We start from the raw sequence: 26,874 nt of genomic DNA, 5'->3' as shown, positions 1-26,874 counted from the left end.
ACATATTTATATATATATACACATATACATATATATATACATACATTATATATACACACATATATACATATATATACATATATACATTCATTCTAAACAATGTTTCTAAACTAAATGCTCTAAAAGAGCACAGAATAGCTCTCTGCCATCTGCCAGTGCTCTTAGCCACGCCCACTTCTCCACTGCAGAAGGGACATGTGACAAATGAAGAAGCTTCTCCTTCAGCCTGGGCTGAACAATGATGCTAAATAATTTTAAATAAAAATTTCACGTCGATCGTGTGGCTCTTCCATCAATCAGTCATTTGTGTGCCATGTCCAATCTTATTTAAAAAAAAAACCACGATAGAGCGAGTCGGCGACAAACAAACCATGAAGTAACAAGGGCCTACTGTAGATGCAGAGAATGGGTGAGTAGTCGTTGGACTTTTTTAATGAATATATGCTTATATGAGTTAAAACAATGAAAAAAAGCTCCAGTGCAACAGTGTATAATGTTACACATTCAAAGCACAGACAGATTTATTTTGACGGGTCAGTAGGCTTGGATCTGGGTTTGAAAATGTTTAGTGGCCTGACCCTAAAATTAGCTTCAAACACAGCTGACCCATTTTCTTAGACTCTTGCTGTTCTGCTCAAAGAACTGTGATATGCATCTGCGTTTAAACCTGACACACGTCTGCTTCCGAATGGCTGGAGAGAAGCCGGATGAAGAAAAGTAAATGAGGTAGCAAGTCTGACACATGTATCTCTCTTTTTTCTCTTCACTGTCCTCACAAGAAGCTCACCTACTTGTTACTGTCACACTCATGTGAAATCTGTTCTTTGTAAAAGCACCATTACACATAAACAACAGGAACTTAACACTGAAATGTTTCTTCTTTTTCTCTCTGAGTAACAATTGCAGGTTTTGTACAGTGAAGGGGCACAGAAAAATATGAAGGGGACGAGTGGGCTCAGAATGAGACAAAGTAAATCTAATGCATCCAACACGCCTGACGTTTTTATGCTCTGAAAGTGACGGAAAATGTAGATCTGTGCTTAATTGGGAAAAAGAAGGTTGTGTTACACAGCATGAATGCAGATCCCCTTTTTGTTGAGATGACATGCCATAAACAACAAGAAAATAAGACTTTAAAGTGTTGGTGTTAAGTAAAACCAGCTACTGTAGCTCATTAACTGTGGCAGCTTTACTGGAGTTAAAATAACTTGTGACATTTACTGTAATCTAAATTTGAAAAATGTAGAAATCTTTCACTACCCAATATGTATTTTGCAACTTTATTCACAAGTTACATGTCAAAGCAATATGTAGATAAATAAACCAATTATTGATAAGTGTAACTGCAGGTGTAGGGGAGCAGTCAAAAAGAATGTTTTTAATATTAGCAATTTTTTTCTGACAATTTTCTTATTTTAATTATAACTATGCACACATTTTTATTTCAAACGTAGTTAATTTAGTAACCAAGAAAGGGCATTTCAGTTCAAGTAAACTAAGAAATTTCTGTCATTTTTGCAGGAATGAAATGAGTTTTATTGTTGCAATTTTGCTTGTGTGTATATGTGTGCATGTGTTTGTCTGTCTGTAGCATTAGCAAAATATATCATGGCCCAATGGACAGATTTTAATTAAACTCCCAGAAATTAATCATAAGAAGTACATATACCGCTTATTAACTTTCGCAGTCAACCCAATTCAAGATGGCCACCACAGCTAGGTGGGTGTTAACGTCAAAATGGCTATAACCCAACTAATGTAACACGTTTTGAGATTGAATTTGGGATGGTATAACTAAATTTAATTCCCAGCATGTACTTTGAGCACTGACTTATACGTATATATCTAGTTTGAAAATGTTGCCTCTAACTATTGAAGTCAAAATTTTGCTAATAGACTGACACAGTTTGTCAGTTTATTAGCAAAATATTTAATAAACCACTGGATGGATTAAATAATAATAATAATAATCATATGTACAGCTAAAACCGATTAACTTTTGGACAGACCCACATTCAAGATGACTGTCAGAAACAAAATACACAGACAGAGCTATAACTCAGCCAAATAGTTATTACTGGTATGTTTTTTACAGATATTAAGCTAAATTTGGGATAGTAGCAGCTGGTCATTGTAAGCACTATACACTGTGAGATTTTTTTTGCTTTAAACTTTGGCAACAACTGTTGGAGTCAGTTGCAAATTTCAGTTAGCAAAATGATTTATGAACAATTGAAATGTCAGCGTTCATGCTCAATAATCCAGGTAAAAAAATAAAAAAAAGTTAAGTCAGGTCCTCTGGGTAGTTTCTTTTTATTGAAACGTTTTGTCTTTCATCCAAAAGACTTGATCGTTCCGAGGAGCCACAATAAACTCAGTCCCATAAGTAGCACACTCACATAGTCGACCAACCAGTTTGATGGTGATAAGATGATTTCTGGAGTCCGCCCTCTCCCCCGTCGACTCTTCTGAGCCTGGTTGGCCCATTATGAGAGTGCGCTACTTATGGGACTGAGTTTGTTGTGGTTCCTCGGCAGTGGTGTAGTCTACGTGATACACGGGTATACGGAGTATACCCAACAAAAAAGCTTAAGAATTTCAGTATACACATTTAAAAGTGCCCAATGATACATGCCATATCATTAGGCACGTGTCATTGATACGTTAAACGACAGTTAAACGCTTCTGTAACAATTTATTGGTATGCAGCGCTTGTTTATTACATTACTTTTATTACTTATCCTGCTAATTATTGTATAATAAATACTTCTGTACGTACTATTTAATATTTAAACATGTTTTGCTTTGATACGGTTTTGTAAATTATATAACGGGTTTTTAATACAAAGCCAACTGTTCTACAAAGTTTGTTGTTCATTTATTCAAATATAAGCGTCAGAGAAACTTGGCAACTACATTGTACTAACCAGTGTACTTTGGTTTGTAAGCACAGTAAAACAAACATGTAGGCTACACCACTGCTCCTCAGACTGATGAAGTCTTCTGGATGAAAGACGAAACGTTTCAACACAAAGAAGCCATCCAGAGGACCTGACTTAACTTGCTGGTACAAATACAATGATTTTAATAAAACTTTTGTAAATAATCATGGATGTAAAGCTACAACTGATTGCCTTTTAGAGTCAATCTGATGCAAGATGGCTGCCACAGGGAATCAAACAAAGTCAACTGACTGCATTTCTAATTAGCTATTTTTGGAGTGGTAGTAGCTGATAGTCATACTCAACACATTCTCTGAGAATTGACACATTAGCATTCATTACATGTGCATTCCTTGAAGGGACTAATCTGTTTAAATAAAGGTTGAATTTCTTTAAAGAATGCTGTTTTATGGGGACGCATCATCTGCTGTGGTCTTTTCCACAGTGATGCTCCTTCCACCCACAAGGAGTCCAAAAAAAGGTCTTCATGTCCCCAGATCTTAACTAAAGCACATTTTGTGCTGATGTTTTCAACATCATGTTCCATCACCAACATCTAAACAACAAACGCTCCATCTTTGTTGTAGAACTGGTAGGCGCTCATGTTGGCATCACACCTTATATGGTTTTTCCTTTGTCACATGTGAAAGCATATGACATTTTAACCCACACTGGACGAAGACTGACATTCTCTACACCAAGTGGCTTCACTTCACAAGTAAAGCAAAAAAAAAAAAAAAAAAGTAAAAAAGTAAAAAAAAAAAAAAAGAAAAAAAAAAGAAACTGTCCAGAAGACCGGACTGAAAAATGTTGGATTGTATACCTGGATTATTGAGCATGGACTTTGTTGTTTTCAACCAGTTTGACAAGACTGTCAACAAGGAAGAGGGCCGGCAATGGAGGAGGGGGCGTACCAAAGAGACCATCTTATCACAAGCAGACCTGGTTTGTTTCACTTTGGAGTAAGCTGTTGGGGGAAGAATCAGTTTTGTTGTGTGTTTCCTTGACTGATGAAGCCTTCCGGATCGAAGGCGAAACGTTTCAGCACAAAAAAAAAAAAAAAAAAGAAACTGTCCAGATGACCTGATTGAAAAATGTTGGATTGTATACCTGGATTATTGAGCATGGACTTTGTTGTTCACAAGTAAAGGTTTAAACAAACAACATCAAATAAATCACTTTAATCTATGGTATAATTCAGTAAAAATACTGTATGGATCCATGCCAGAGTTTTAAAGCTGGAGGAGTATTTGATCTGTGGGACCAATTTAAGGAACAACAGATATGGCAGTAATGTGATTGCTTCTGTCATCATGATTCAACAGATTACACATCTAATCAGGAAAGAGAGACTATAATTTGCACAGATTACAAAGCAGTGAAGCCTGATACTGGTTGAACCGAGGCAGTTTTTCAGTTAAGATGATTCACAGACGGACACAAAGGCAGGGAGTGGGAGGGAAAGCACCAAACACCTGGTTCAATCCATGATAGACAAAAAAAAAAAAAAACTTCTGACCAGTCTGCTGAGAACTCATATTTTTTTCTCAACCACAGGATGCACGGATGCGTGAAATGTGGAAAACCCTCGATTGTGATGCACGTTTCGCCATACAGACTACTGGAATGCAAGGCTATGCAGAATATATGAAACATGATTGCAAAGGAAGTGGGGCTATATACAATGAAATTAAAGAGAGTCCGTTGCAGTAATATCCCTGGGGGTATACTGCTAGTTGTTTTATGGGGGGAGATAAGAGGATTTCGTCAGTTTGAGATGCCGGCTAATGCCATTGTTTCTCCTGGGAGCACAAAAGAGCAAAGAAGCTTTTCACACATCTTTTCTTCTTTTGTGGTGCTGCTACTGTAGATATGATTTCCAAAGCGCAAGGTGAAAAAAAAATTATAATATTGCATTATCTGCAGGAACTGTTTTATTACTCTCTCCATAAAAAAATACGAGAAACCGTGAATCCGGTTTGAGAGACATTTGGAAAATAAACTGTCAGTTTTACATTTTAAATGCGTCTCGCTCTTGGCCTGCTTCTGATTCTCGCCATGTACAAACACCCACTTGTGCACGTGCACATAAAATGCTTCCAAGATTTTCCTAAATGATCTCGAAGAGATGGTTTAGTTGAAAGATGTGAACAAATTAGTTTAAAGGGCCGCCTTCTCTCTGATTCATTTTTTCACCTCCTTTCACGTTTACATCCTTTACCTCTGCCAGCACCTCCAGCTAATGAAGCTCCCAAGGAGGCAACTTGGCATATTATCTCTTTTTTTGTGAAGACAAGCATTTCTCATGTTGTTATTTGAAAAAACAAGTCACAACTTCACCTGAAACATTAGAAAAGCTCAGCTGATTTGATCTAATACCGAGTCAATCCTAACACTTGAACTCTCCTGCAGATAAGTTGCATCATTTGCATTCAAGCTTTCAAAGAGGCTTATGTGTTATTGCCTGTCACAAAGCAAACTCAAGTTTGTGAACACCTCACACACAAAACGCAGCAGCTATGTTAGATTTTTTCAAGAGAATGTGTTCTATAAGCAAAGCTGATGGTTGGCAAAGGTTCTGCACCCGTCGGTGCCCTCGTGCTTGACACTTGGTTTTGTCACTTGAATCAAGTGACTTACTCTGCTAATAAGACTGGTTTTACACATCAGGGCAGCTGTTCGAGCCTATTTTAAAAATAGCGGATTAAACAAACTGCGAAAGTAACTGGAATGCCAGTGGATTATTGGAAAATAAGTGGTGGTAATCTGACAGAGAGGGAAAGAAACATAAAACAAAGCGGGAGTTTAAGTGAGAATTAGAATCAGAAGTGAATTCTAGTGGTAAGTCTGATTTGTGTGTGTGTGTTTTTTCTCACTGAGGCCAAATCACACACAGAGGGTGTGTTTCTGCAGGGAGTGAGAGTTTTTTATTATTCTGTTCATCCGGATATCACGAGTGCATATAGTAGGCTTAACTATCAAGGTATGATCTTATAAAAATAAAAAAATAAACTTTAATATACAAGAAAACGCACACGTGAACACACGCGCGCGCGCGCTCACACACATCATCAACTTTACACCATGCGCACACACCGTTTGCCACGAAAACGATGGCGAGATAATAAAACAAGCCACAGGCGAGATCAACTTCTGAAGAAAAATGAGAGGAAGTTGCTGGAAGGGCAAAGAGATAAATGGATAAGGAGAGCTGCGTCTCCTGGAGTGGAAGGAAGCGCGCGGGCTGCACAAATCTGCGCTCTGCAAGCACGAGGCGCACTTTTTTCATTCTGTTTTTTTTTTCTCAGATGAAAAGAAAACAGCTACAAAAGCACATTGCAGTCGGTTATTTTATAACCTGAAAGCTTTTATTGTTATAAATCAACTTTAAACTAAGTTTAAAAGAGCTCATTCTGTAAAAAAAAAAAAAAACTGGATCGTGTGGAAATCTGTGAAATATTTAAAGCCAACAACTGCGAGGTTTGATTCCTGCAGTTTGTTTAATTCCTGAGTAACTCACCTTGTGCAGGATCCACTGGCAGAAGAGAACTGTGGTCCAGCCGAGAACCTGCATGTCACCTTCCAGAGAGCGGACCACCCCGAACAACTACGCGTCTCCTCGGCTCAACATAAAAAGACACGGCGCCGGGTCCAAGCAATCCCAAGCAGAGCAGCTCAAAGTGTCAGAGAAGCGGAAAACAAAGTGTTTTTTTTATAAATATTATTTGCCTTTTATGTGGTGTCACAGCGCAAAGTTTAAAGAGCGGAGCTTTCAGTTTGTCTGGTACGCCTCATGTGGCGCGTCCGCGGGGCTCTCCTCCGCTGCGCATGATGCTGGAGCGCTGGAGGGGGAAGTTTGCGCGCAGTCGGAGCAGGTCAGCTCTCCAGGTGGACGGGTTGCAAGATTGTAGGAGCGCTTCTTGTTTGCTTGATTTTGAGAGTGTCGCACATTCCGCTCTTTCTTTCTGTCTCTCCTGCCCTCCCTCTCTGCTCTCTCAGCTGCTCTCCTCTCATGGAAACCACATTAACCACAGCTGCATGTATGATGGTGATGTTCTGATGGAGAGGTGGTTGTTTACTCATCTGCACGTGTCAGACTGAATGAGTGATGGAGATCAAACTCATGTTCCCACATGTTCCATGTCTTCTGTGGATTCAAAACCACTGACACGTGGTATAACTGTTATCAGGCTTGTTTTTATTATGATCATAATCTAAAGGTTACACCTTCACAGCTTAACAAATTAAATAAAAATCCAAATTTATGGTAAAGTTTCAGTCTTCGATTGACTCATGGCTTTTAGTTTTACTGCATGAAAATGAACAAAACAATCAGCAGAAACCTTATAGAGTTTGACACAAAAGTCAAAATTGTTGCGTTTCCTTCCAGAATGTGAACAAGAAATGTTGAAACAGAAAAAGGACAAATATTTCACAGGCAAATTGAGATTATTGGCTGGTTTGAATGAACCAAATCATTTATTTGCAAGAATGTTTACATTTACATTCATATTTATCTGTTTTAGTCTATTTTTATATTAATTAGGGTGATGCATTTAAACTAAACTTTTCTCGCTCTGTACGTTGTTGCATCACATTGGTCACCTTTAATATGGAACAAACTTATACATTATATATATATATATATATAAACTGCTTTAGAAGAGATGAAAACAGCACAATTTAGATAGAAAAGAACATTCTGTCGCTGCAGAGTCTTCTGTTTTACCAAGTATAAGGGCAAATTAATGAAATTGGGGCAGATCACAAAAAAGTCTCAAATTTTGAATAACTAATATAATAAGCTTCTGCAACAAATATTAAAGAAGAGAGCAAAAATGCAATCTGGAGCAAATGAGTATTAACTTTTTTTTTCTAATTTTATTGCAGTACTCAAATATTTTATACACAACAAGTACAATTACACACATTTGGGGGAAGGGAAGTCTGAGATTGTCATTAATGTATGTATCCATACAATGATGAAATCAGTTCTCTGCATTTAACCCATCACACCGGGGATACACCCAGGTGGAGCAGTGGGCAGCTATGTAAGCGCCTGGGGAGCAATTAGGGATTAGGTGTCTTGCTCAGAGAAACGACATGTGAGGCTGAGGGTCGAACCGTGACTTTACTGGTCTTCAGCCGGCTGCCCTGCCTCTACATCACCTCGGCCCCTGAGAATTTGACTCACTAGCGTTAATTCCGAAATTATTCTGAATCATAATTGGAAAATTTCATTTTTTTTTATAAGTCTGAAAAATACCTGCATCTCTCTTCTTTAATTATTTTGTCAGATAGCTCAGAAAAGTAAATGTAAGAGAAAAAACTTGACTCTGCGTGATGGAGGCCATCAGCTGCACAAACTGTAAATTCCCATAAAAGCAGTTGTAAAATATTAATGTTGCGTGCATATATCGGGGCAGTGTCCCTCGTGGTGAGTCCCAGCTGCTGACTTGGATCACAATTCCTCTAAAAGTAACCAAAGTGGGGCGAACAGTAATTCTTGTCCATCGTGCATGATCATGTAAAAATCTGTGTCTTTTTATGAACATGTTTTGATATTGTCATTGACTTAGAGTTGGACCGCTCATGTATGTCATCAAATGTGAAATGTCCCTTTAAACATCCATTTTTCTGCTTGTTTTCCAGTCCACTCCTCCATTTCTAGTGTTTAGCGATTTAAGTTCTCCACTTCTCTTGTGTCTCATCTCTCTCCTGAACAAACCTTCATCACCGTGGCTTCAGTCTGCAGAATCCAGGCTCTTTGTGATGATTCAGAGGCTCTCAGCAGAGGGTGAACAGCACAGCACTGCCTCCCTGCGAGCCGAACACTCACTGCATACTGGGACAAACAAAACCCTGAGAGGACGAGCACAGAGCCCTCTGCTTTCACAAGGGAGGGACAGAGTGGGAGACAGATTAAGATGGATCAGGATGGTTTCAGTTGGACACGCCAGCACATTTCTGGATGCCCAAGAAGCAACTGTCAAGCTGTTGTTTCTAATGATGGATATGTTAGAGTATTATTCACAACAATCTTGTTTAATCTAAAGAAATTGTTTTAAATGAACTGGCAACGAGACTCTCACATCAGACGCTGCATCTTCTCTACAGGAAGTTACACCTGGAAATTAAAATGTGCTGATGCGCAGTGAAACATCACATTTACATTCCTCAAATAATGAAGGTGAAAGTACTCAGGAGAGGAAAACAGAACGCAGTTGACATTTATATATTTTCTTTATTGGAAAATGCGATATTATTTTAGAAAAATGAGCCACCTAAAAATATATTTATTCCTCTTTGATAAAGATTTCATGTGACTTAAACTGTTGATATCAGCAAATATTTACTGTCATCAGTTGTTAAATTTGTCTGATGTGACTGAGTGGGAAAATTACTGCTGTCCAAAAATTGCCAGAACAAAATGTTGCCACACCTTAAACATACAGAAGACTCAGGATGTAAACGTCAGGTTTGAAATACATGAAGCCATAGACTCAGGCTCTGATGTTTTGAGGAGTGTTGAGGAAGTGTTGAGGAAACAACATTAAAACTTTAAAAAGTCTTCAGTTGATCCAAAATGCTGCTGCCAGAGTTTTAATGAGAGTTGACAGGAGAGATCATATCTCTCCAGTTTTAACTTCACTCCAGTGGCTCCCTGTCAAGTCCAGAATATGTTGGGTTTCTGGTCCTGCATGTTGTGTTTTCCCTCATGTTTATCAGTCCCTCTAACATTTCTCCTCCTGTGATCCAGCACTGTCGCGCCTGTGCTTAATCCTAATCACCGCAGGTGTCTGTCATTTCACCTCGTCAGCGTCTGTATATATTCAGCCCCTATAGGTGTTATGTTGTTGTCTCTGGATTGTCCTTGTCTCGTCCAAGGCGTCATGTTTTCTTCATCCCTCCATGTCTCCTCCTTTAAAGTAAGTCTGCTGCCCCAACAGCCTTTTGTTTTGTTTATCATAATAAACATTTTACTTATTTTACTGGAGTCTCCTCGTCTTCTTGCACTTTGGGTTCTACACATGGAAGTCGATCATGATAGAATAGAATCAAAATCCTACTTCTAACCTACAAAGCTCCCAACAACCTAGCTCCATCATTACAGATCTTATTGTTCCATATTTTCCTAACAGAGCACTTCGCTCTCAGACTGCAGGTTTACTTATGGTTCCTAGAGTTTCCAAATGCAGAATTGGGTTGGGGGTGGGGGGTTGTTCTGTTATCAGGCTCCTCTCTTGTGGAACCAACTTCTATCCATGAGGCTGACACATTGTCCAGTTGAAGTCTTTCATTTTTGATAAATCCTGTTAGTGTCAGCTTGGGTTTCCTGACCTATCCTTTAGTTATACTGCTATGCTATAGGCTTAAACTACTGGATCACAAACTGATCTTATTTCATCAAATGAATGGATACTAATGAATACAAATGAATAATTTGTATTTGTAGTTCTATCTTAACATTTTGTTTTAATCTTTCCTCCTAATGTGGACCTTCTCACCTGCTCGGCTCTATTCTGGACCTGCCATTATGTGTCCATTTTTTCTTCCTGTTCTCTCAAACTGTTTTGCTGAATGGCTGATTATCCATGCTGCTGATCTCATACTGCTGATTATTTCATGCTGCTGTATTCATTCATACCCATTTGCTCACACCGACTCATGTTCGGGCTGCTGTTGAAACGCCATATTGTTTTGCATCGTTAGTGTTCAGCGTATATCTTAGATCTTTTATCGTACCGTTTGACATTTGTTTGGTGTATGTCTTCATGTATAACTTAGATCCTTACGTACCGTTTCTTTTTACACTTTATATTTTTTATATTGTTGGATGTAACTGGTCCCTGTGTACAAAATGTTGTTCCACCTCATGTACCACATGTGGTGAAATGACAATAAACCTACTTGAACATGAACTTGGACTTGAAACCCAGCCGGTCAAAGCAGATGGCCGCTTGTCGTGAGCCTGGTTCTGCTGGAGGTTTCTTCCTGTTAAAGGGAGTTTTTCCTTTCCACTGTCTCCTTTGCGCTTGCTCAGGATGGAAGACTGCGACAAAGTGAAGACTCAACGCATCTGCTGGCTTCCTTCCAACTTTACTAATTGGCATTAATAATGTATGCGAGCGTTTTTGTTCAGTGTCCTGAAATAATGTCTGTTGTGACTTGGAGCTACTGTATATAAATAAACTGAATTGAAACATTTATATTTTGACAAAATTACACTGAAAACGCAAAAATACAAAAAACATAAATCTAACAAGAACAAAACAAAACTTCTCGTGTGCGAGACACACAGAATGTAAAATAAATATGAGAATCTGACAAAGAAAACCTAGATCATTAAAAAAACAAGGATGTGATAGTGAATAGGATACAGGTGTGGTAGAAACTAGAAGCAGGTGTGTGGAGGAAGCAGAAAACAAGACTGTTCATCTCAAATCTTTCAAATTCACAAAGCTGGGATCTTTCATTTTGGCAACTTACGCTGAGAATCTAAAGTCAGCGGGGAATTGTATTTGGTCGTCTGATGCCAAGTGAACTCATTTCACAAAAACACATATCTGGAGTTGAACAGTCTGGGTCGGCCTAACTTGAGTCATGGTTCTGCTACTGCTCTTTATGTTTGAGGTTAGTTAGTAGCCGGATACATTAAATCTGCATTTAGTGCAAATCTATGGTGAAGTTTACAAAACACAAAACAAAATAACAAATTAACACTACAATGCAGTGTCATTCAATAAATGTACATACAACTGAAAAAAACAATCCTGGCACACTGTCTGGTTGTAGATTGTCATGACGAGGCTCTAAGCTTGTAACTTTGAACATCTTTAAAAGCCTGTTTCATGACCGTGTGCCCTTGCAAGTAAACTGGGTTAAAAATCTTCTCCTGTCTTTGTGTGGCTCCTTTTTTTACAAGTAGATAATGAAAGGATATTTTATTCAACACAAAGCCAGTTATTCAGTTTGATCAATCTATCAAGCAGAGTGAACTTTTTATTATCTTGAAACAAACCTATAAGCAGCACTTTTTTATTTTTATTTTATTATTTTTTTACTGCACAAAGCACTGAGCTAGTGAAATTAGTAACAGGTCTGAGTAGCTGGGCACCATTTCAGGTTTATACAAAACGTTGCTAAGAATAACATCACAGCTTCTCAAGCAAAAAAAAAATAAAATAAAATAAAATAAATCAGATTGAGATAATTACATATAATGTTTTTAGGAACACCTGAAGATGTAAAAGGCTATCTAATGTTTTTTTTCCCTCCTAAACTTAAAGTAATGCTTGCTATTTTACGTAATTCTTTTAGCTTTAACATTTGATTCATATGGCCTGCAGAAAATCAAGGAATTCTTCAAGGAATTCTTTATGTATTTAGTTAGGTCATAAGGACTAAAAAAAATGTATTTTCCGGCCTATAAGTCGCACCAGAGTATAAGTCGCATCTGTCCAAAAATGTCTAATAATTTGGAAAAATCCATAAATAAATTGCTTCGCCGCATAAGTCGCACCTATTATGCTGATGCGTCACATTTGTTACGCGTCACCTCTGACAACCCGGAAATGTGGGCCGGTGTTGTGCCAAAAAGCGATTGGCTGCCAAATGGTGGCTGCAGGAGTGTGCATGGGAGGACTTTAAGAAGAATTTAACAAGATTAACACTTAAAAACAATTATTTGTTTGCTAGAAATTATAACAAAAGGTGTGTCTCAGTTTAACTTTTCCTTAATAAATTCACTTCAATGTGCATCATTCTGTGCATCATAAGCTGCATTTCACCTGGGCAGTGCAGCAAAATGAAATGAAAGCATGATCCCGGAGCCGGACAAAGGTGGCTTGAGTATGGCAAGCTGATTGTGTCATTAATAACCACTTTTACCTATTACATGACACAACAGCATGCCATACTACCTGAATGCCATCTAGGAGCTGAAAATAAATATTTTCAATGTCAGCGTGAATGAAAACGGTCATATCTCAGTCAAAAATTGGTTTATAAATATGGGAAAAAAAAAAATCTATAAATAAGTCTCTTAGGCGTATAAGTCGCAGGGTATGCAAATTAGGCAAAAATGTGCGACTTATAGGCCGGAAAATACGATATGTCATTGCATCCATTTTAAGCATCAGATAAAGTTTGTGTTTGGCTTGTGTGAACCCTGTAGCTGCTGTAAATCAGTGGTTACACTCATTTCTTCATCTTTAGAGGTGCATGAAACTCTGTCTATCAAACGCAGCAGGTCTCCAAGAATGTGACCGTTTCCCCTTTCCTGTCACTGACCTCCTTTCAATCTACTGTCTGTGATTTATACAGCAGCCACAACATGCTCTGTCCTCCTCTTTCTCCTAATTTTTCCTCCCACTCCTGGGGAGAGGTTGCTGGTGTGAGCGCAATTTCTGATCCACATTGGAAGTGGCAGGTGAATTTCGCCCAGCTGCTCCCCGTCTCTGTTCCACTTAGCAGCTACACTCCTATTCTGAGACTCACAGTTGCTGCATGGTTATAGCAAATGAATGAACATGCTCTGAACAGGAGCCGAGCGCATCTACTTTCACAAATATCATTCTTGTGTCATTATTCCTCCTTTGCCTCCCAAAATGCCAGGAGAAAGTTCCATCATTTCCAAAACTGCATGCCTAAAGGCTGCTCGCGTTTATCATCTCAGTGTTTGCAAACAAATGAGCAGGTATGTGCCACTAAAGACAATAAATTACACTGAAAACTAAAAATGTAGACATTTTAGTATTAATGCTCTATGATGCATTGAGCTAAAAGCATGTGGAGGAAGAGGATAAAGTGCTAAAGAAGGATAAGTGATGAAGACAATCAAATGAGTTTGGTGGAGGAGGAACAAAGCTGTGAAAACAGGATTAGACGCAAAGAAAGGAGAAATGGAAGTTTCTTCAAAAGAATAGGAAGTGGTAAAAGATGGAGGCATGGTGGAGACGAACTGAGAGGGTGGAGGAGGAGCTCTGTGGAGTTGGATGATACAAAGAGGAACAGAGGAAGAAGGTGAACTCAAGTCATGCTTCCGTTTTTTAGATTCTGCCTCCAAGAAGTTTCATTTTTAATGTCGTCTTGCTGCTGCAGACTTTCTGAAGGCCTTTGTGGTTTTTGTTTTCACTCAGGCTGCTCTGTTACTTCTTTTCAGTTCAGCATCTTACCATTTTACTAGAAATGATTTGGTTTGTTTGTTAAGCCACGTAACTGACTTTTATAGACATGGCATAAAGTGCTATTTGTCCCATCTTTTTACTTACTCTACCATCGTAACTTTTAATTTTTAACATGAAAAATTAGTAAAAGAAAGTTCCCAGAAAAAAGAGCACGTTGTGTCAGTCCCGAAAAGTTTACATACAGACGAATGGACTGCCATGCATGTGGAGTCAGTCCAAATCACCAATTATTCCGCGCTCTACCAATATGAGTGATGTCACGAGCACCGCAGCATGGCCGCCACTGATGGGAGCTACGCTTCAACCCGGTCATTTTTTTTCCTGTTGTTCTCTATTTTGAACCTACACTGCACACCCACACTACGGGTATGACCGCAACACACACGTGGAGTTTTGCGTGTCACTGCATTGCCATCATGCCATCATGGTTCAGTTCCTGGCCCCCTCCAGCCTTGGGCTCAGGCTCTGGCCTGTCATGGCAGCCGTCTCCATGATCCTCCATCTGCCTGCACGGACCGAACTCTACGGACCTGTTCGGCTCCACGGGGAAAACCTTGGATGTTCTCTGTCTGCTGGACCCGGTTCTGGAGGGCAGTCTGGGAGGGCAGTTGCTGCGGTCATTATTATCATCAAGCTGTTAGCAGGGCCTGCTAACAGCTGCTAAGGCTGCTAACGCTGCTAACGCTATCCTCCAGCTGCCTGCACGGACCAAACTCTATGGACTTGTTCAGTTCCACGGGGAAACCTGGGATGTTCTCTGTCTGTTGGACCTGTTTCTGGGCTGCGGTCTGTGAGGGCAACTGCTGCGGTCCTTATTAAGCTGCTGACTAAACCTGCTGACAATACCTGCTAAGCTGCTAACAAGACCACACCGCTAACAGAACAGAACCACGATGTTGAAAGAACCTCACTGCCAATCGAATCACACTGTAGATGTGTTTCTTTTTCAACTTTGACGTCTTATATTTTAGTATTTTTGCTGCATGCTTTGATATTTCCTGTTTTGTTCTTTTGGCGAGTCGAGACGGTTCTTCTTGTCCTAAGCATTTCATTGGACTGTTGACTTTGTATTGATTTTGCATACGACAATTAAACCTAACTTGAACCTGAACCAATTAACAGTAACTGGTTGAGTTTGGATTCTTTTAGAAGCCTAATCTGTGAAATGTTGGTGTAATTTTTGAAAAAGTGTATATTCTGTGGTGCATCACTTAAAACAATGAGCAAGAAACCAAGCGTTTCAAGCGTAATCCATGCTTTTCATGCTACACGATTTGACTCTTGTAATGATCTGTTCATGTGTCTCAATAAAAAGTGATTAGGTTGCCTTCAGGTCATCCAGAGCTTTGTTATGAGACTTAGCTTTTAGTGCTTTGAATGGACAGGCTCTTTCTCTTTATATCTCGCTATATTGCTGACTGGGTTTAATCGTATCTCTCACAATGTGGTCATCTAATCAGAACCTGCTCCACAGACTTGCTTCAGGACTTGTAGAGACCAATCTTTTTGAGCAGTACCACCCATTCTGGAGAATGGACTGCCTTTATTTTTCATGGAGTTTTTGGACTCGGTGGAAACTATTAAAAAGCAGCTGACAATGATTTTATTAAGTTTTTATGACTTTTGTATTTCGCTTACATTTTGTAACTATTTTTTGTTAAATGTATATAGAAGTTTACTTGCTTACTCTCAAATGTCTGGGATGTATTGCAAACCAATTATTGGACTGCAAATGAGAAAAAAACATTAGATTTTTTTTTTATTAATATTGGTAAGCACTCTCGCCCTATTGTAACATGCACAAATAATTGTTGAGTGTAATTTTTGTCCAAGTTTTTCTTTGTTTTTTAGCACAAAGTTATTCAAAGATAATATTTTTTTTTAAACAGGGAGGAGTGGATTTTATTGTTTTATTCTTCACTTTATAACTCACTGCAATGCATCGAGTTTAAAATACACAAATGGAAAATGCATTCATACTGAAATCAGTTTTATTTTATATAATGTGACATTTTAATAAGATATTAGGAAACTGAGTCAGCTTGTGGACAAAAGCATGGTCTACACAAGAATAATTATAAGTAATTCTAAGTAGCATTCAATGTACAACGAAAAATGTGAACTGCAAAAGCCCTGCAAGCCTGATACTTTTTAATAGTTGGAAGGTTAAACTCTAAAAATAGGAGTCATTACAAACATGACAGCAAAAAGAGTTAGAGGGAAAAAAGTCGTCGGGATGAATGACAGGATAAATTCCTCGCCACTGCATGACGGGCTTGAGTAAAGACACAATTACACTGCTCAGTCACGCATACACACACTCACACACACGCGCTGCCACACACACATTGAAGCGCAAATCCTGAGGTGTCTAACTCAGAGGTTAAGGAACACAATGACGAGAGGTCATCTAGCAGTAATGGAGCCTTTTGTGTGTGGAAATAGTCATTTCCCTGTGTAGTCTCTGGATATCACAGCTGAGATATGAAACCCTGTCATTTTGTTTTCCTTTCTGTCAATGATAGAAAGAAGAACGTGTGGGAAGGAGCGAGGGTGAGAAAGACACACAGGAGGAGCATGAGCACTGAGCCTGTTGCGGGTGTTATGACTGCGCCATTGTCATTCAAATGAATTGTTGCAGGATGGGAATTTGAGTGGAGAATGGGAGATGAACACTAATGGTAATCAAATGGAGGAGTGGAATAACTGGATTTGATTACGTCTGTCAGAACCGGACAGGATTTAAATGTGGCTGGAATCATTTTGACAGTGTTACAATGTGCACAACTCCTCCAGTTGTAGAAGAACTTGAAATGAAAACTGTTTTGAAAGCTTTTTAGCCCCACCAATTTAATTTGATCAAAACTGTTTTTTGGTGGGCCTAGAGACCATTGAGTTGTAGACACAATGTTAGACTGTGCCTACACAAACACATCAAAATACTTAATAAAACAAAATAAATGCCTGCGTCACAAGTTGAATAGTAAAGTTTAATTTTTTCATTTACCCTTTATTTATACAGGTAGTCTCATTGAGTCACGAGAACTCATTTTCAAGAGAGCCCTGTTTAGGGAGCAGATGGTGGAGGCTAAGGGCCTTGCTCAGGGGCCCAGAGTGGGACAAATTGGGGTGGAGGCAGGTGTGGGTGTTTCACCTTTTCCACCCACATTTTGATGTTGACGGTACCAGGAGTTGAACCTGTGACTTTCCGATCACAGGCACATCTTCTAACCTTTGCGCCACCACTTCCCCACAGAGTTAGGGGTCATTTAGTGTTAATAGCTACCACCCACTATTGTTCATGTTCAGGCTTCTGTTTAATACACCTAATTTACATTATAATATTATTGTTTAGCTATATCTTAGATCTTTGTATACTGTTTCCTTTTTTATACTTTACATTATTGCTATTTTTGGGTGTAACTGGGATCTTGAGGACACAATTTTATTCCACCTCATGTACCACATGTGATGCGAATGAAAATAATGTCTCCTTGAACCTTAAACCTTGAAGGCACAGCTGTAAAAATGTTTTTGCTTGTGTTTCTGTGTGCACCCTTGTGTTTGTTTGTCTGTACCTTTAACAAAATATTTAATGAACTAGATGACAGATTTGAATAAAACACCCAATTCAAGATGAGTGACAAAGCTAATTGGCATTAGGCAACATGAAAATGGCTCTAACTCAATAAATATTTACATGATCGGGCTAGGTTTTGTGTGTGAGTAGCAGATAATCATTATAGTATACTGTGAGCCCAACATGTCTTGCAAGATTTTAAAATTATGCTCGAGGTTGTGCATTAGGTTTTTTACGAGGTTGGACCAAAAAGGCTACAACTTTCTTTTTTCAGCAAACAAAATGGACAGGGGGCAAAATGTTTTGCCCCCCGCCAAAAGGTAAAGGCAAGCTTTTTCTTCTTCTTTTGACTGTTTCCATATCAGTGTTCGCCAGCCTCACTCCAACTACTTCCATGCCATCTCTAACTGCATCAGTCTATCTCTTCTTTGGCCTTCCTCTTTGTCTTTTTCCTGGAAGCTGCATTTCTAACATCCTTCTACCAGTATACCCACTGTTCCTCCTCTGGACATGTCCAAACCATCACAGTCTGGGCTCTCTAACTTTATCTCCCAGTTGTTCAACCTGTGCTGTACCTCTGATGATCTCATTCCTAATTTTATCCATCCTTGTCACTCCCAAGGAGAACCTCAACATCTTCATTTTTTGCCACTTCCAGTTCTTTTTCTCATCGTTTTGTCAGTGTCACTGTCTCCAGACCATACAACATATTCGAGGTCTCACTACTGTCTTGTAAACTTTTCCTTTGACCTTTGCTGACACCCTTTTGTCACAAATCACTCCTGAAACTTTTTCTCCATCCACTCCATCCTGCCTGGACTCTCTTTGTCACCTTTTTACCACATCCCCTTTTTTCCTGGACAATTGATGCCAAGTACTTGAAGTCCTGCACCTTTGTGATCTCTGCTCCTTGTAGCCTCATTGTTCCATCAGCCTCTCTCTCATTCACACACATGCACAATCTCTGGCAGACTTTCATTCCTCTTCTTTCAAGTGCATACCTCTACCTCTCCAAGTTCTCTTCCACGTGTTCCCTGTTCTTATCACAGATCACAATGTCATCTGCAAACATAGTCCACAGGGATTCCTGCCTGAGCTCATCTGTTAGTCAGTCCATCACCAAAGCAAACAAGAAGGGGTTCAGAGCCAACCCTTGATGCAATCCCACCTCCACTTTGAAGCTATCTGTCACTCCTACAGCACATCTCACCACTGTCCAGCTGTCCTCATACATGCCCTGTATCAGTCTAGCATAGTCCTTTGCCACTCCAGATTTTCTCATGCAACACTCCAGATTTTCTCATGCAATACCCCAACTCCTCCCTTGGCACCCTGTCATATGCTTTCTCTGAATCCCCAAAGACACAATGAAGTTCTTTCTGACCCTCTCTGTACTGTCATCAGCATCAGCATCCTCAAAGTAAATATGTCATCTGTGTTGCTCTTTCTTGTCACAAAACCATACTGCTGCTCAAAAACGGTTACCTTTCATCTAAGTCTAACTTTCATAACTCTCTCTTGAGATCTTCATTGTGTGGCTTCAATTTAATTTTCTAGTTGCTACAACTCTGCACATCACCCTTGTTCTTAAAAATGGACACCATCACACTTCTTCTCTATTCCTCAGACATTTTCTCACCCTCGAATATGCCATTGAATATTTGAGTCAAAAACCTCACTGCCATCTCTCCAAGACATTTCCAAACCTTCACTGGTATGTCATCAGGTCCTACTGCCTTCCCTCCCCCTCTTCATTCTTTTCAGAGCTTTCTGGACTTCACCGGCACTAATCTTTCCCACTTCCTGGCTCACAGTTTCTATGACTTCTACTTTTCTGTTCCTTTCATTCTCTTCATTCATTAGCTCCTCAGAATTTCCAGCCTGATCCCTCCCAGCCTCACATACAACTCATTATTGGCCTGCTTTGCCTTAGCGACCCCCTTCTTCAATCTACATTGCATCATTTTATATTCCTTTCTCCTCTCTTCTGTCCTCTCACTGTCATTTTTCTTCTTGGCTAACTTATTTCTCTGAATAGCTTCCTGCACTTCACTATTCCACCACCAGGTTTCCTTATCATCAAGTACCTTCAAGTACCTACAACAAGTACCTTCCTACCCGTCTCTGTAACTGTAGTAGCCCAGTCATCTGGAAGCTCTTACCACCCAGAGCCTTTAACAGCTCCTCTCTGAGGTCGTTTTCACACCAGATAGTCCGGTAGACTCGGTTCGGTTCAGGACCAATATTCATGAGCTTTTGTTTACATTTGAGCTGGTGAGTTTGCATTCACACTGCACTGTGCAGTCGAGTCAACCTGTTGAACCAACCTGTTCCCCCGTTCGCCTGTGGGGGCGCTGCACCAAGAACTACTGAAAGAAATTACACAAATAACTCTGAAGACACGTCTTCTTCTTCTTCTGTAAATAAAAACAAAAACGAAGTGGCATCAAGTTTTAGCAGTTTTAGGAGTTATATTTTGTCATTTTTCAAAAATGGACTTAGCATGAGCAGAAGATGAGACAGAAGACCATGGAGAATATTGTTTTTCCACACAAGGCAGCTGACAGCTCCATATAAGGTAAGAGCAATGTGTGTTTGTTTGTCCTGCGGAGCGGGTCTGGTCTGTTTGCATTCACACTGTACTCGAACCGCGCTGGAGTTCTCTTCTACCAGACCGAGACCTAGGTTTTAGCCCGGGCCAGAGTTCACCTTTTTGTTCCGTGACAGAGTTCGATGGCCCGTTCACATCTCCCTAAACGAACCGGACTTTCTAGGAAAACGAGCTATAGTTCGATTAAAGCGGACTAAACAGGGCTGGTGTGAATGCACCCTGAATTTTTCACGACATTTTTCCTTCTTCAGCTTCGATCATTTGGTCTTCTCTGAATTTACTCTTTTTATCTTATTCACAACAACAGTCATTTTACACACAACCATCCAATGCTGTCTGGCCACACTCTCCCCTGCCCCAACCTTACAGTCCCCAATTTCCCTCAGGTTTCCTCTTCTACACAGAATGTAGTCAACCTGCATACTCCTTCCTCAACTCCTATAGGTCACTCTATGTTTCTCCCGCATTTGAAAATAAGTGTTGACTACAGCCATTTCCATTCTCTTGGCAAAATCCACCATCATCTGTCCTTCCTGCTTTCTTTCCTTGACACCAAACCTCATCCCCTCTATTTCCTTCATCAACATATCCATTCAGGTCTGCTCTGATCACCACTCTCTCCTCCCTGGGAATACTCTCTATCACTTCATCCATATCCTTCTAAAATGTATCTTTCTCCTACACATCACATCCAACCTGTGGATCATAACCACCGACAACATTTAGCATCAGACCTTCTTCTTCTACCTTCATACTAGGAATGCGTGATATATACGGTACATGGTAGAAACAATAGAAATTTAGCCTACAATAGAGACCTGTCTTCTACTGGCTAACCGCAGTAATGCTGTATCTGATGTAAAATCAGAGTTGCCAGTTTAGTCGTTACTTTTTTAGTTGAAAACTATGCGGTGTTAAAGTGTAAAATCAGAGTTGTCAGATTTAATCGTTACTTTTTTTTTAGTTGAAAATTGTGCGTAAGTGGTATTAAAAGTCTTTTTTTCGAGAGCTATGTAGCGAAGCTACAAGCTAACTACAGCCGGCTTGCCTTAGTGTTGCCGTATTTGGACGCATATGCAAAACACTGTGTTCCGTCGAAAGTTTTTTGTTTTTTTTTCTTTTGAAAGTTAAAGTAAGCGTTGGTCAGCTTTAGAGAAAACTGCTCTCTGATCTGTGAAAAGAATGCTGCGTTGTGTGATTTTACTGTGAGACCCTCTGGTCAAAGCCACAGAGTAATTTTGTGTCAACTCTCCTTAAAGCAGAAGGAGACACCAACTAGAGGGTTGGAGGGTGAAGTGTTTCAGTGTAAAATGCTGCTCTGTTGCTGTTAATTTTTTAAGTGAGAATACTGGAAACTGTTAAGAGTTAACAACATATTCTTTTGTTTAAAACATATAGCTAAAACTACATTTGATATCTTTTGCACTGTTTTGCACTACAAGAAAGAAGCCTAATACTTGATTTGTTTATTATTTAAAAACTCTTTGGACCTAGTAGTGGAATTTTCTTAATTCAAAATAAATTATGACAAAAGGACACCCTATGCTTTTTTTCATTCCTATTAAAAGTTTTATACCAAAGACATATCGTGATATATATCGTTATCGCCACCCTTCACAATACATATCGTGATATGAATTTTATGCCATATCGCACATTCCTACGTCATACACATCACCCTATCTGACACTCCTTTCACCTCTACTACATTCATTGCTACCTCCTCTTTCAGGACCACCCCTACTGTATTTCCCTTTATATCCACATTATTGTAAAACAGTTTAAACCCTGCTCTATTTCTGTGAGCTTTGCTGCCCTTCCACTTGGTCTCTTGGACACATCAAACATCTACCGTCCTTCTCTGCACCATGTCAGCCAGCTCTCTACCTTTGCCTGTCATTGTCCCCACATTTGGAGTTGCCACCCTCAGTCCTATTGAAGATTTGCAATCAACTGTTGACACTTATTGGCAGATTTACATGTAAGGCAAGAGCAACAGACAATAATCTGTTCATATAATTTAAATACTGATCTATGAAAGCTCCTGTGAGATATTTCTTTATAATTAATTAATAAAAATTAACAGTAAAAATATCCCACTTAGAATTAATAAAGCATACTCTTGCTTTCTAACAAACTGTTATAATAACCATGTTTCTTCATAACTTTGATTTTGGCAACTTTGAATTTAATAACATATGTGTGTAGATCTGCTCTGTATATTTCCTTTCATCAACTTTCTTCAAATGAGATTAAATGTTTACATTTTTACAGGACAACCCCCAGTGGGGCTGGAAGTTATAAGTTAAAGAAGCGGACAAAAAAACGACTCAAACTGACTGATACAGTGCCATACTTTTCGGACTATAAGTCGTATATTTTTGCATAAATTAGCAAGTCCTGCAACTTATAGTCCGAAGTGACTAATTTTTATGTTTTTCCCCAATATTTATAACCCAATTTTTGGCTGAGATCTGACGATTTTATTCATTCTGACATGGAAAATATTGAACACTATTTTCAGCTGCTATGGGTGCTCGAGTAATATGGCAAGCCAAGTGTCTCATTAATAAGTAAATGTGGATATTAATGAGACATTTGGCTTGCCATACAGGCCACCTATGTATCGCTCCACAACTCCTGGAGCTTCAGTTTACCATGACGTCCAGACAAAATGCAGCTTATTTGACAGTCAAAGTGCATTTATTACAGAAAAGTTCAACTGAAACACACTTTTACTATAATTTCGAGCAAACAAATAATAGTTTTTAAAAGTTAATCTTATTAAATTCTTGTTAAAGTCCTCCTGTGCACGCTCCCACGGACACCATTTGGCAGCCAATTGATTTTTGGCACAACACCGGCCTGCGTATCCAGGTGGTCAGTGGTGACAAATAACAAACGTGACACGTCAGTGGTGATGCGTAATAGGTGCAACTTATAAGGCAAAACGACATATTTATGTTTTATTTTATTTTATTAGACATGTGAACTGATGCGACTTATATGGCAGTGCGACTCTTAAGGCGGAAATTACGGTACATGTTTTCTCCTGTATTATTAGTGTAATTTTGTAGCAAGAGTTTTTTTCAGATATTTTCATAAAATTGTACAGAAACACTAAAACAAGCCCTTTCTACTGTAGTTGTGAATAAAAAAAAATTCCATGTTAGTTTTTGTCTTAATTACAAAGAGCCAGAGCTGTAGGTTGCAGACCACTGATTTAGATCATGCTTTTTGAGGAGCTCTAAGACAATTCAACTTGAACGTTAAAATAGCTGGAAAAACACTTTTAATACTTAAGAAAAAAAAAAAAGTATATTATATTTAAAAACAAAGCAAAATCTTTGTTAAAGAAGGTGTATGGGGTATTGAGGAAATGACGGTGTTTAGATGAGCCAGCCAATGTCAATCAAAGATGAGCGCAGGGCTTTGATGACAACACAGAACAGTATTTCCAAATTAACAAATCAATTTTCATAAAACCAGGAAGTGATATTTGGCCTCTGTGCTCTGTTTTCACTTGAATCTCAATATAATTTCAGCTCATTGTTTATCTGGCATCACCGTAGCACAAATACTCATTTCTATGAGAGACAACGTTCCTAGCCTCACTGCTCCCATCAACACAAACAGAAACACCTGACCACACCGATGCACAAAATGCACTCACACAAAAAAGCATAAGCACACAACCATGCCGAGACACAGTCTGACGGAATACGTTTCATTGCTGATATTGGTGTTGCTACATTTGTAACAGTTGGAAATAAAAGCTCCTTTAAGCAACAATGGTTGTAAATTACCAAAAATAATCTGGCAGCCAGGAAGCATAGAAGGCCTGTCAGCACTCTACAACTCTCCATCTGTCACACACACAGGAACACACACATACTGCAACAGCAGCAACAACAGCCACATGCTTTTATTCCCACCTCCTCCGCCACCATCTCCACCCCTCTCATCCTCACCTTATTAGGATTCATATCCCCGAAAGGTGACTTTCTTAGTTGGGCACAGTGTCAACTCCCTCCCACCCCTTGCCACCCTGCCCCACAAGCTGCCTGGAGGTATAAGCACAGTGACAGGTAGCACTTCGCTCTCCTGGGAAGAAATCAGTATGTGTGTGTGTGTGTGCGTGTGTGTGTGCGTAAAGGTTTCAGGGTGATGTGGGTTACGAAGAGTAGGATTATCAAGTCAAAGATGCCCCCTGTAGATAAGAGGTCTCCGGGGATGAGTCCCTGTCAGAGAGCTCTGAGAACTGAAGCCTCTCTTTTTCCTCCCACTTGTCCTCTTCCTACTTATATTGCTTTTAGTCTGCCTGTTTTTTCTCTCTCTTTCCAGGTTTATCTAGCTCTCACCTCCTACAGTTTGCCTTCCTTTTTATCCTCGGATACTCATTCCCACTCGTCCTCTCTTGTGGCACTCCTAACTTTGAGCACTCCCTCCACTCTCCAACAAATTAATCCAGCCACTTGACTCCTGATTCGCAAATACACAAACACACATCTACCCAGAGGAGCCACGGGGGAGGTTGTTGGGTTTCAATTGCACTTATCTCCGTAGACAGTACTATTTATTAAGAGGTAGAAAGTTGATTTTTTTTTCCTACAAGAGCTTTTCTGCCATTGTATTAGCACAGTCCTGTTCACAAAATGTGAGTTAATAATAATAATAATAATAAATATTATATATATATATATATATATATATATATGTGTGTGTGTTTTTCATGTGTCCTCAAGCAGAACATTTGCCCCAATACAGTGTGTGATAAATAGCAACACTTAAATGTGTTTAAGGTGTGCTTAGTAGCATGTTTATATTCAATGTTGTACTTTACATGAGAGAGAGGTGGAGCAGAGGTTAGAGAAGGTGGGCATGTGATCGGAAGGTTGCTGGTTTAACTCCCGGTACAACAACATCAAAATGTGGGTGGGAAAGGTGAAACACCCACATTTGCCCCACTCTGGGCCCTTGAGCAAGGCCCTTAACCCCCACCGTCTGCTCCCCCGGGTGCCCCAGATAGCAGCTCTCTGCTCCACACAGAGGGCTGTGGTAGCTCAGTGGTCTGTGGTTGCGTCAGGAAGGGTATCCGGCATAAAAATAATTGCCAAGGCTTCATGCGACTTAGTTCACTGTGACGACCCCTGAAGAAGGGAACAGCCGAAAGAAGAAAAATAAATAAATAAGTTGTACTTTACATAGATTCGTCTACAAATGGTGGTAATTTTGTTGTTTGGTGAAATGTTTTTTTTTTTTTTATTAATATGAGAAACATTGTATTTCCACAGGGAGGCTGTGGCTGAGAGGTTAGAGCAGTCGTCCTCCAATGCAACAGTTGGTGGCTTGATTCCACCAGCAGTCACATGCCGAAGTGTCCCTGGGCAAGACACTGAACCCCTCATTGCTTCCGATGTGTGTCCCATCAGTGCATGAATGTCATAAAGCACTGATATTCAGCTTAGCTTTGTTTATATATAGTATAATGCTGTATGAATGGGTAAATGAGGGCACAGATTTAGTTTAAAGCACTTTGAGTATCTTCATCAGATAAAAAGGCACTACCGGTATAAAAGTACAGTCTATTGGAATTTTGTAAGTGTTTGCTTTTCCTTCCCTGCAAATAATTGGTGTTCTTTTCATAAGAAGTAATCTTTACAAGCATTTTACAACCCAATAAATAAAAAGCTAACATTTTTAAACTTAAAAAATATATATTTTTTTAGTTTTAATGTTCTAATATTTATATAGACTCTGGAACCAGCCACCTCAGGACTTGCGCTCCATCACTGACATGGAGCATTTTAAATCTAATCTTAAAACCTTTTTATTCAGGCAGGCTTTTAATACCTAGTAGGTCTTTGACAATTTTGCTATGTTTTAATTGTAATTGTTTTTGTTTTTAACTGACTGATTTTTTGTTCTAGTTTGTTTTTAACTTCTGTACTGTGCAGCACTTTGTGCACCTTTTGGCTGCTGAAAAGGGCTCTATAAATAAAGTTTGATTGATTGATTGATTAATCAATTAAAATTATATTAAAAAAATTCTAAGAAAATCTACAAAGGCTTTGAGCTCAAACTATCAACAATCAGAGTTGTCCAGTTGTAAAATCAAGAGCATTGTTCTCCTTCTCATTAGTGGTCAGGCAACAAAGACCACGTCGAGAGCAAAGCATGTAACTGTACTTAAGGTCAGAGAAGAATGCCGGGTATCTGATTAATATTAATATTATGAGCTACATATCAGGACAACACAGCAGTGGTTGCCTGGCAGGGCTGCAAGGACAAAGAAAGAGCTTTTTAAATGAGCAGTGCTGCTCCTCTGCAGCTTGTTAAAGATGGTGTTGTCAAACCAAGAGGCTTTTGAAAATCTGCTTTTTGTTGATGGGACAAACATAGAACACTTTTAAAAATGAAAATAATTAAATTTAGCCAAGGAGAAACATGAAACAGTTTTGGCTCAGAGGTTGTCTACCTTTAGAGAGCTGGTGGTTTGATCCCCACTTCCACTGCCACATGCTAAAGTGTCCTTGAGCAAGACACTGAACC

General features: G+C 39.3%; 1 protein-coding gene across 1 annotated transcript in view; it reads right to left on the bottom strand.

The window, feature by feature from the left end:
- Nucleotides 1–6,522, bottom strand: part of LOC119412424 (neurexophilin-2) — a 69,347-nt gene extending 62,825 nt beyond the window's left edge. The window contains exon 1 of the mRNA XM_037679426.1: nt 6,463–6,522. Coding sequence (XP_037535354.1) covers nt 6,463–6,516 — 54 coding nt within the window. The 5' untranslated portion in view covers nt 6,517–6,522. The remainder of the gene's footprint in view (nt 1–6,462) is intronic.
- Nucleotides 6,523–26,874: the final 20,352 nt, after the last annotated feature.

The sequence above is a fragment of the Nematolebias whitei genome, chromosome 7, assembly GCF_014905685.2.
Source record: "Nematolebias whitei isolate Nwh7 chromosome 7, NemWhi1, whole genome shotgun sequence".
Classification (NCBI taxonomy): domain Eukaryota; kingdom Metazoa; phylum Chordata; class Actinopteri; order Cyprinodontiformes; family Rivulidae; genus Nematolebias; species Nematolebias whitei.
The sequence above is the reverse complement of the archived record's forward strand: the minus strand, read 5'-3'. Positions and strand labels throughout refer to the sequence as shown.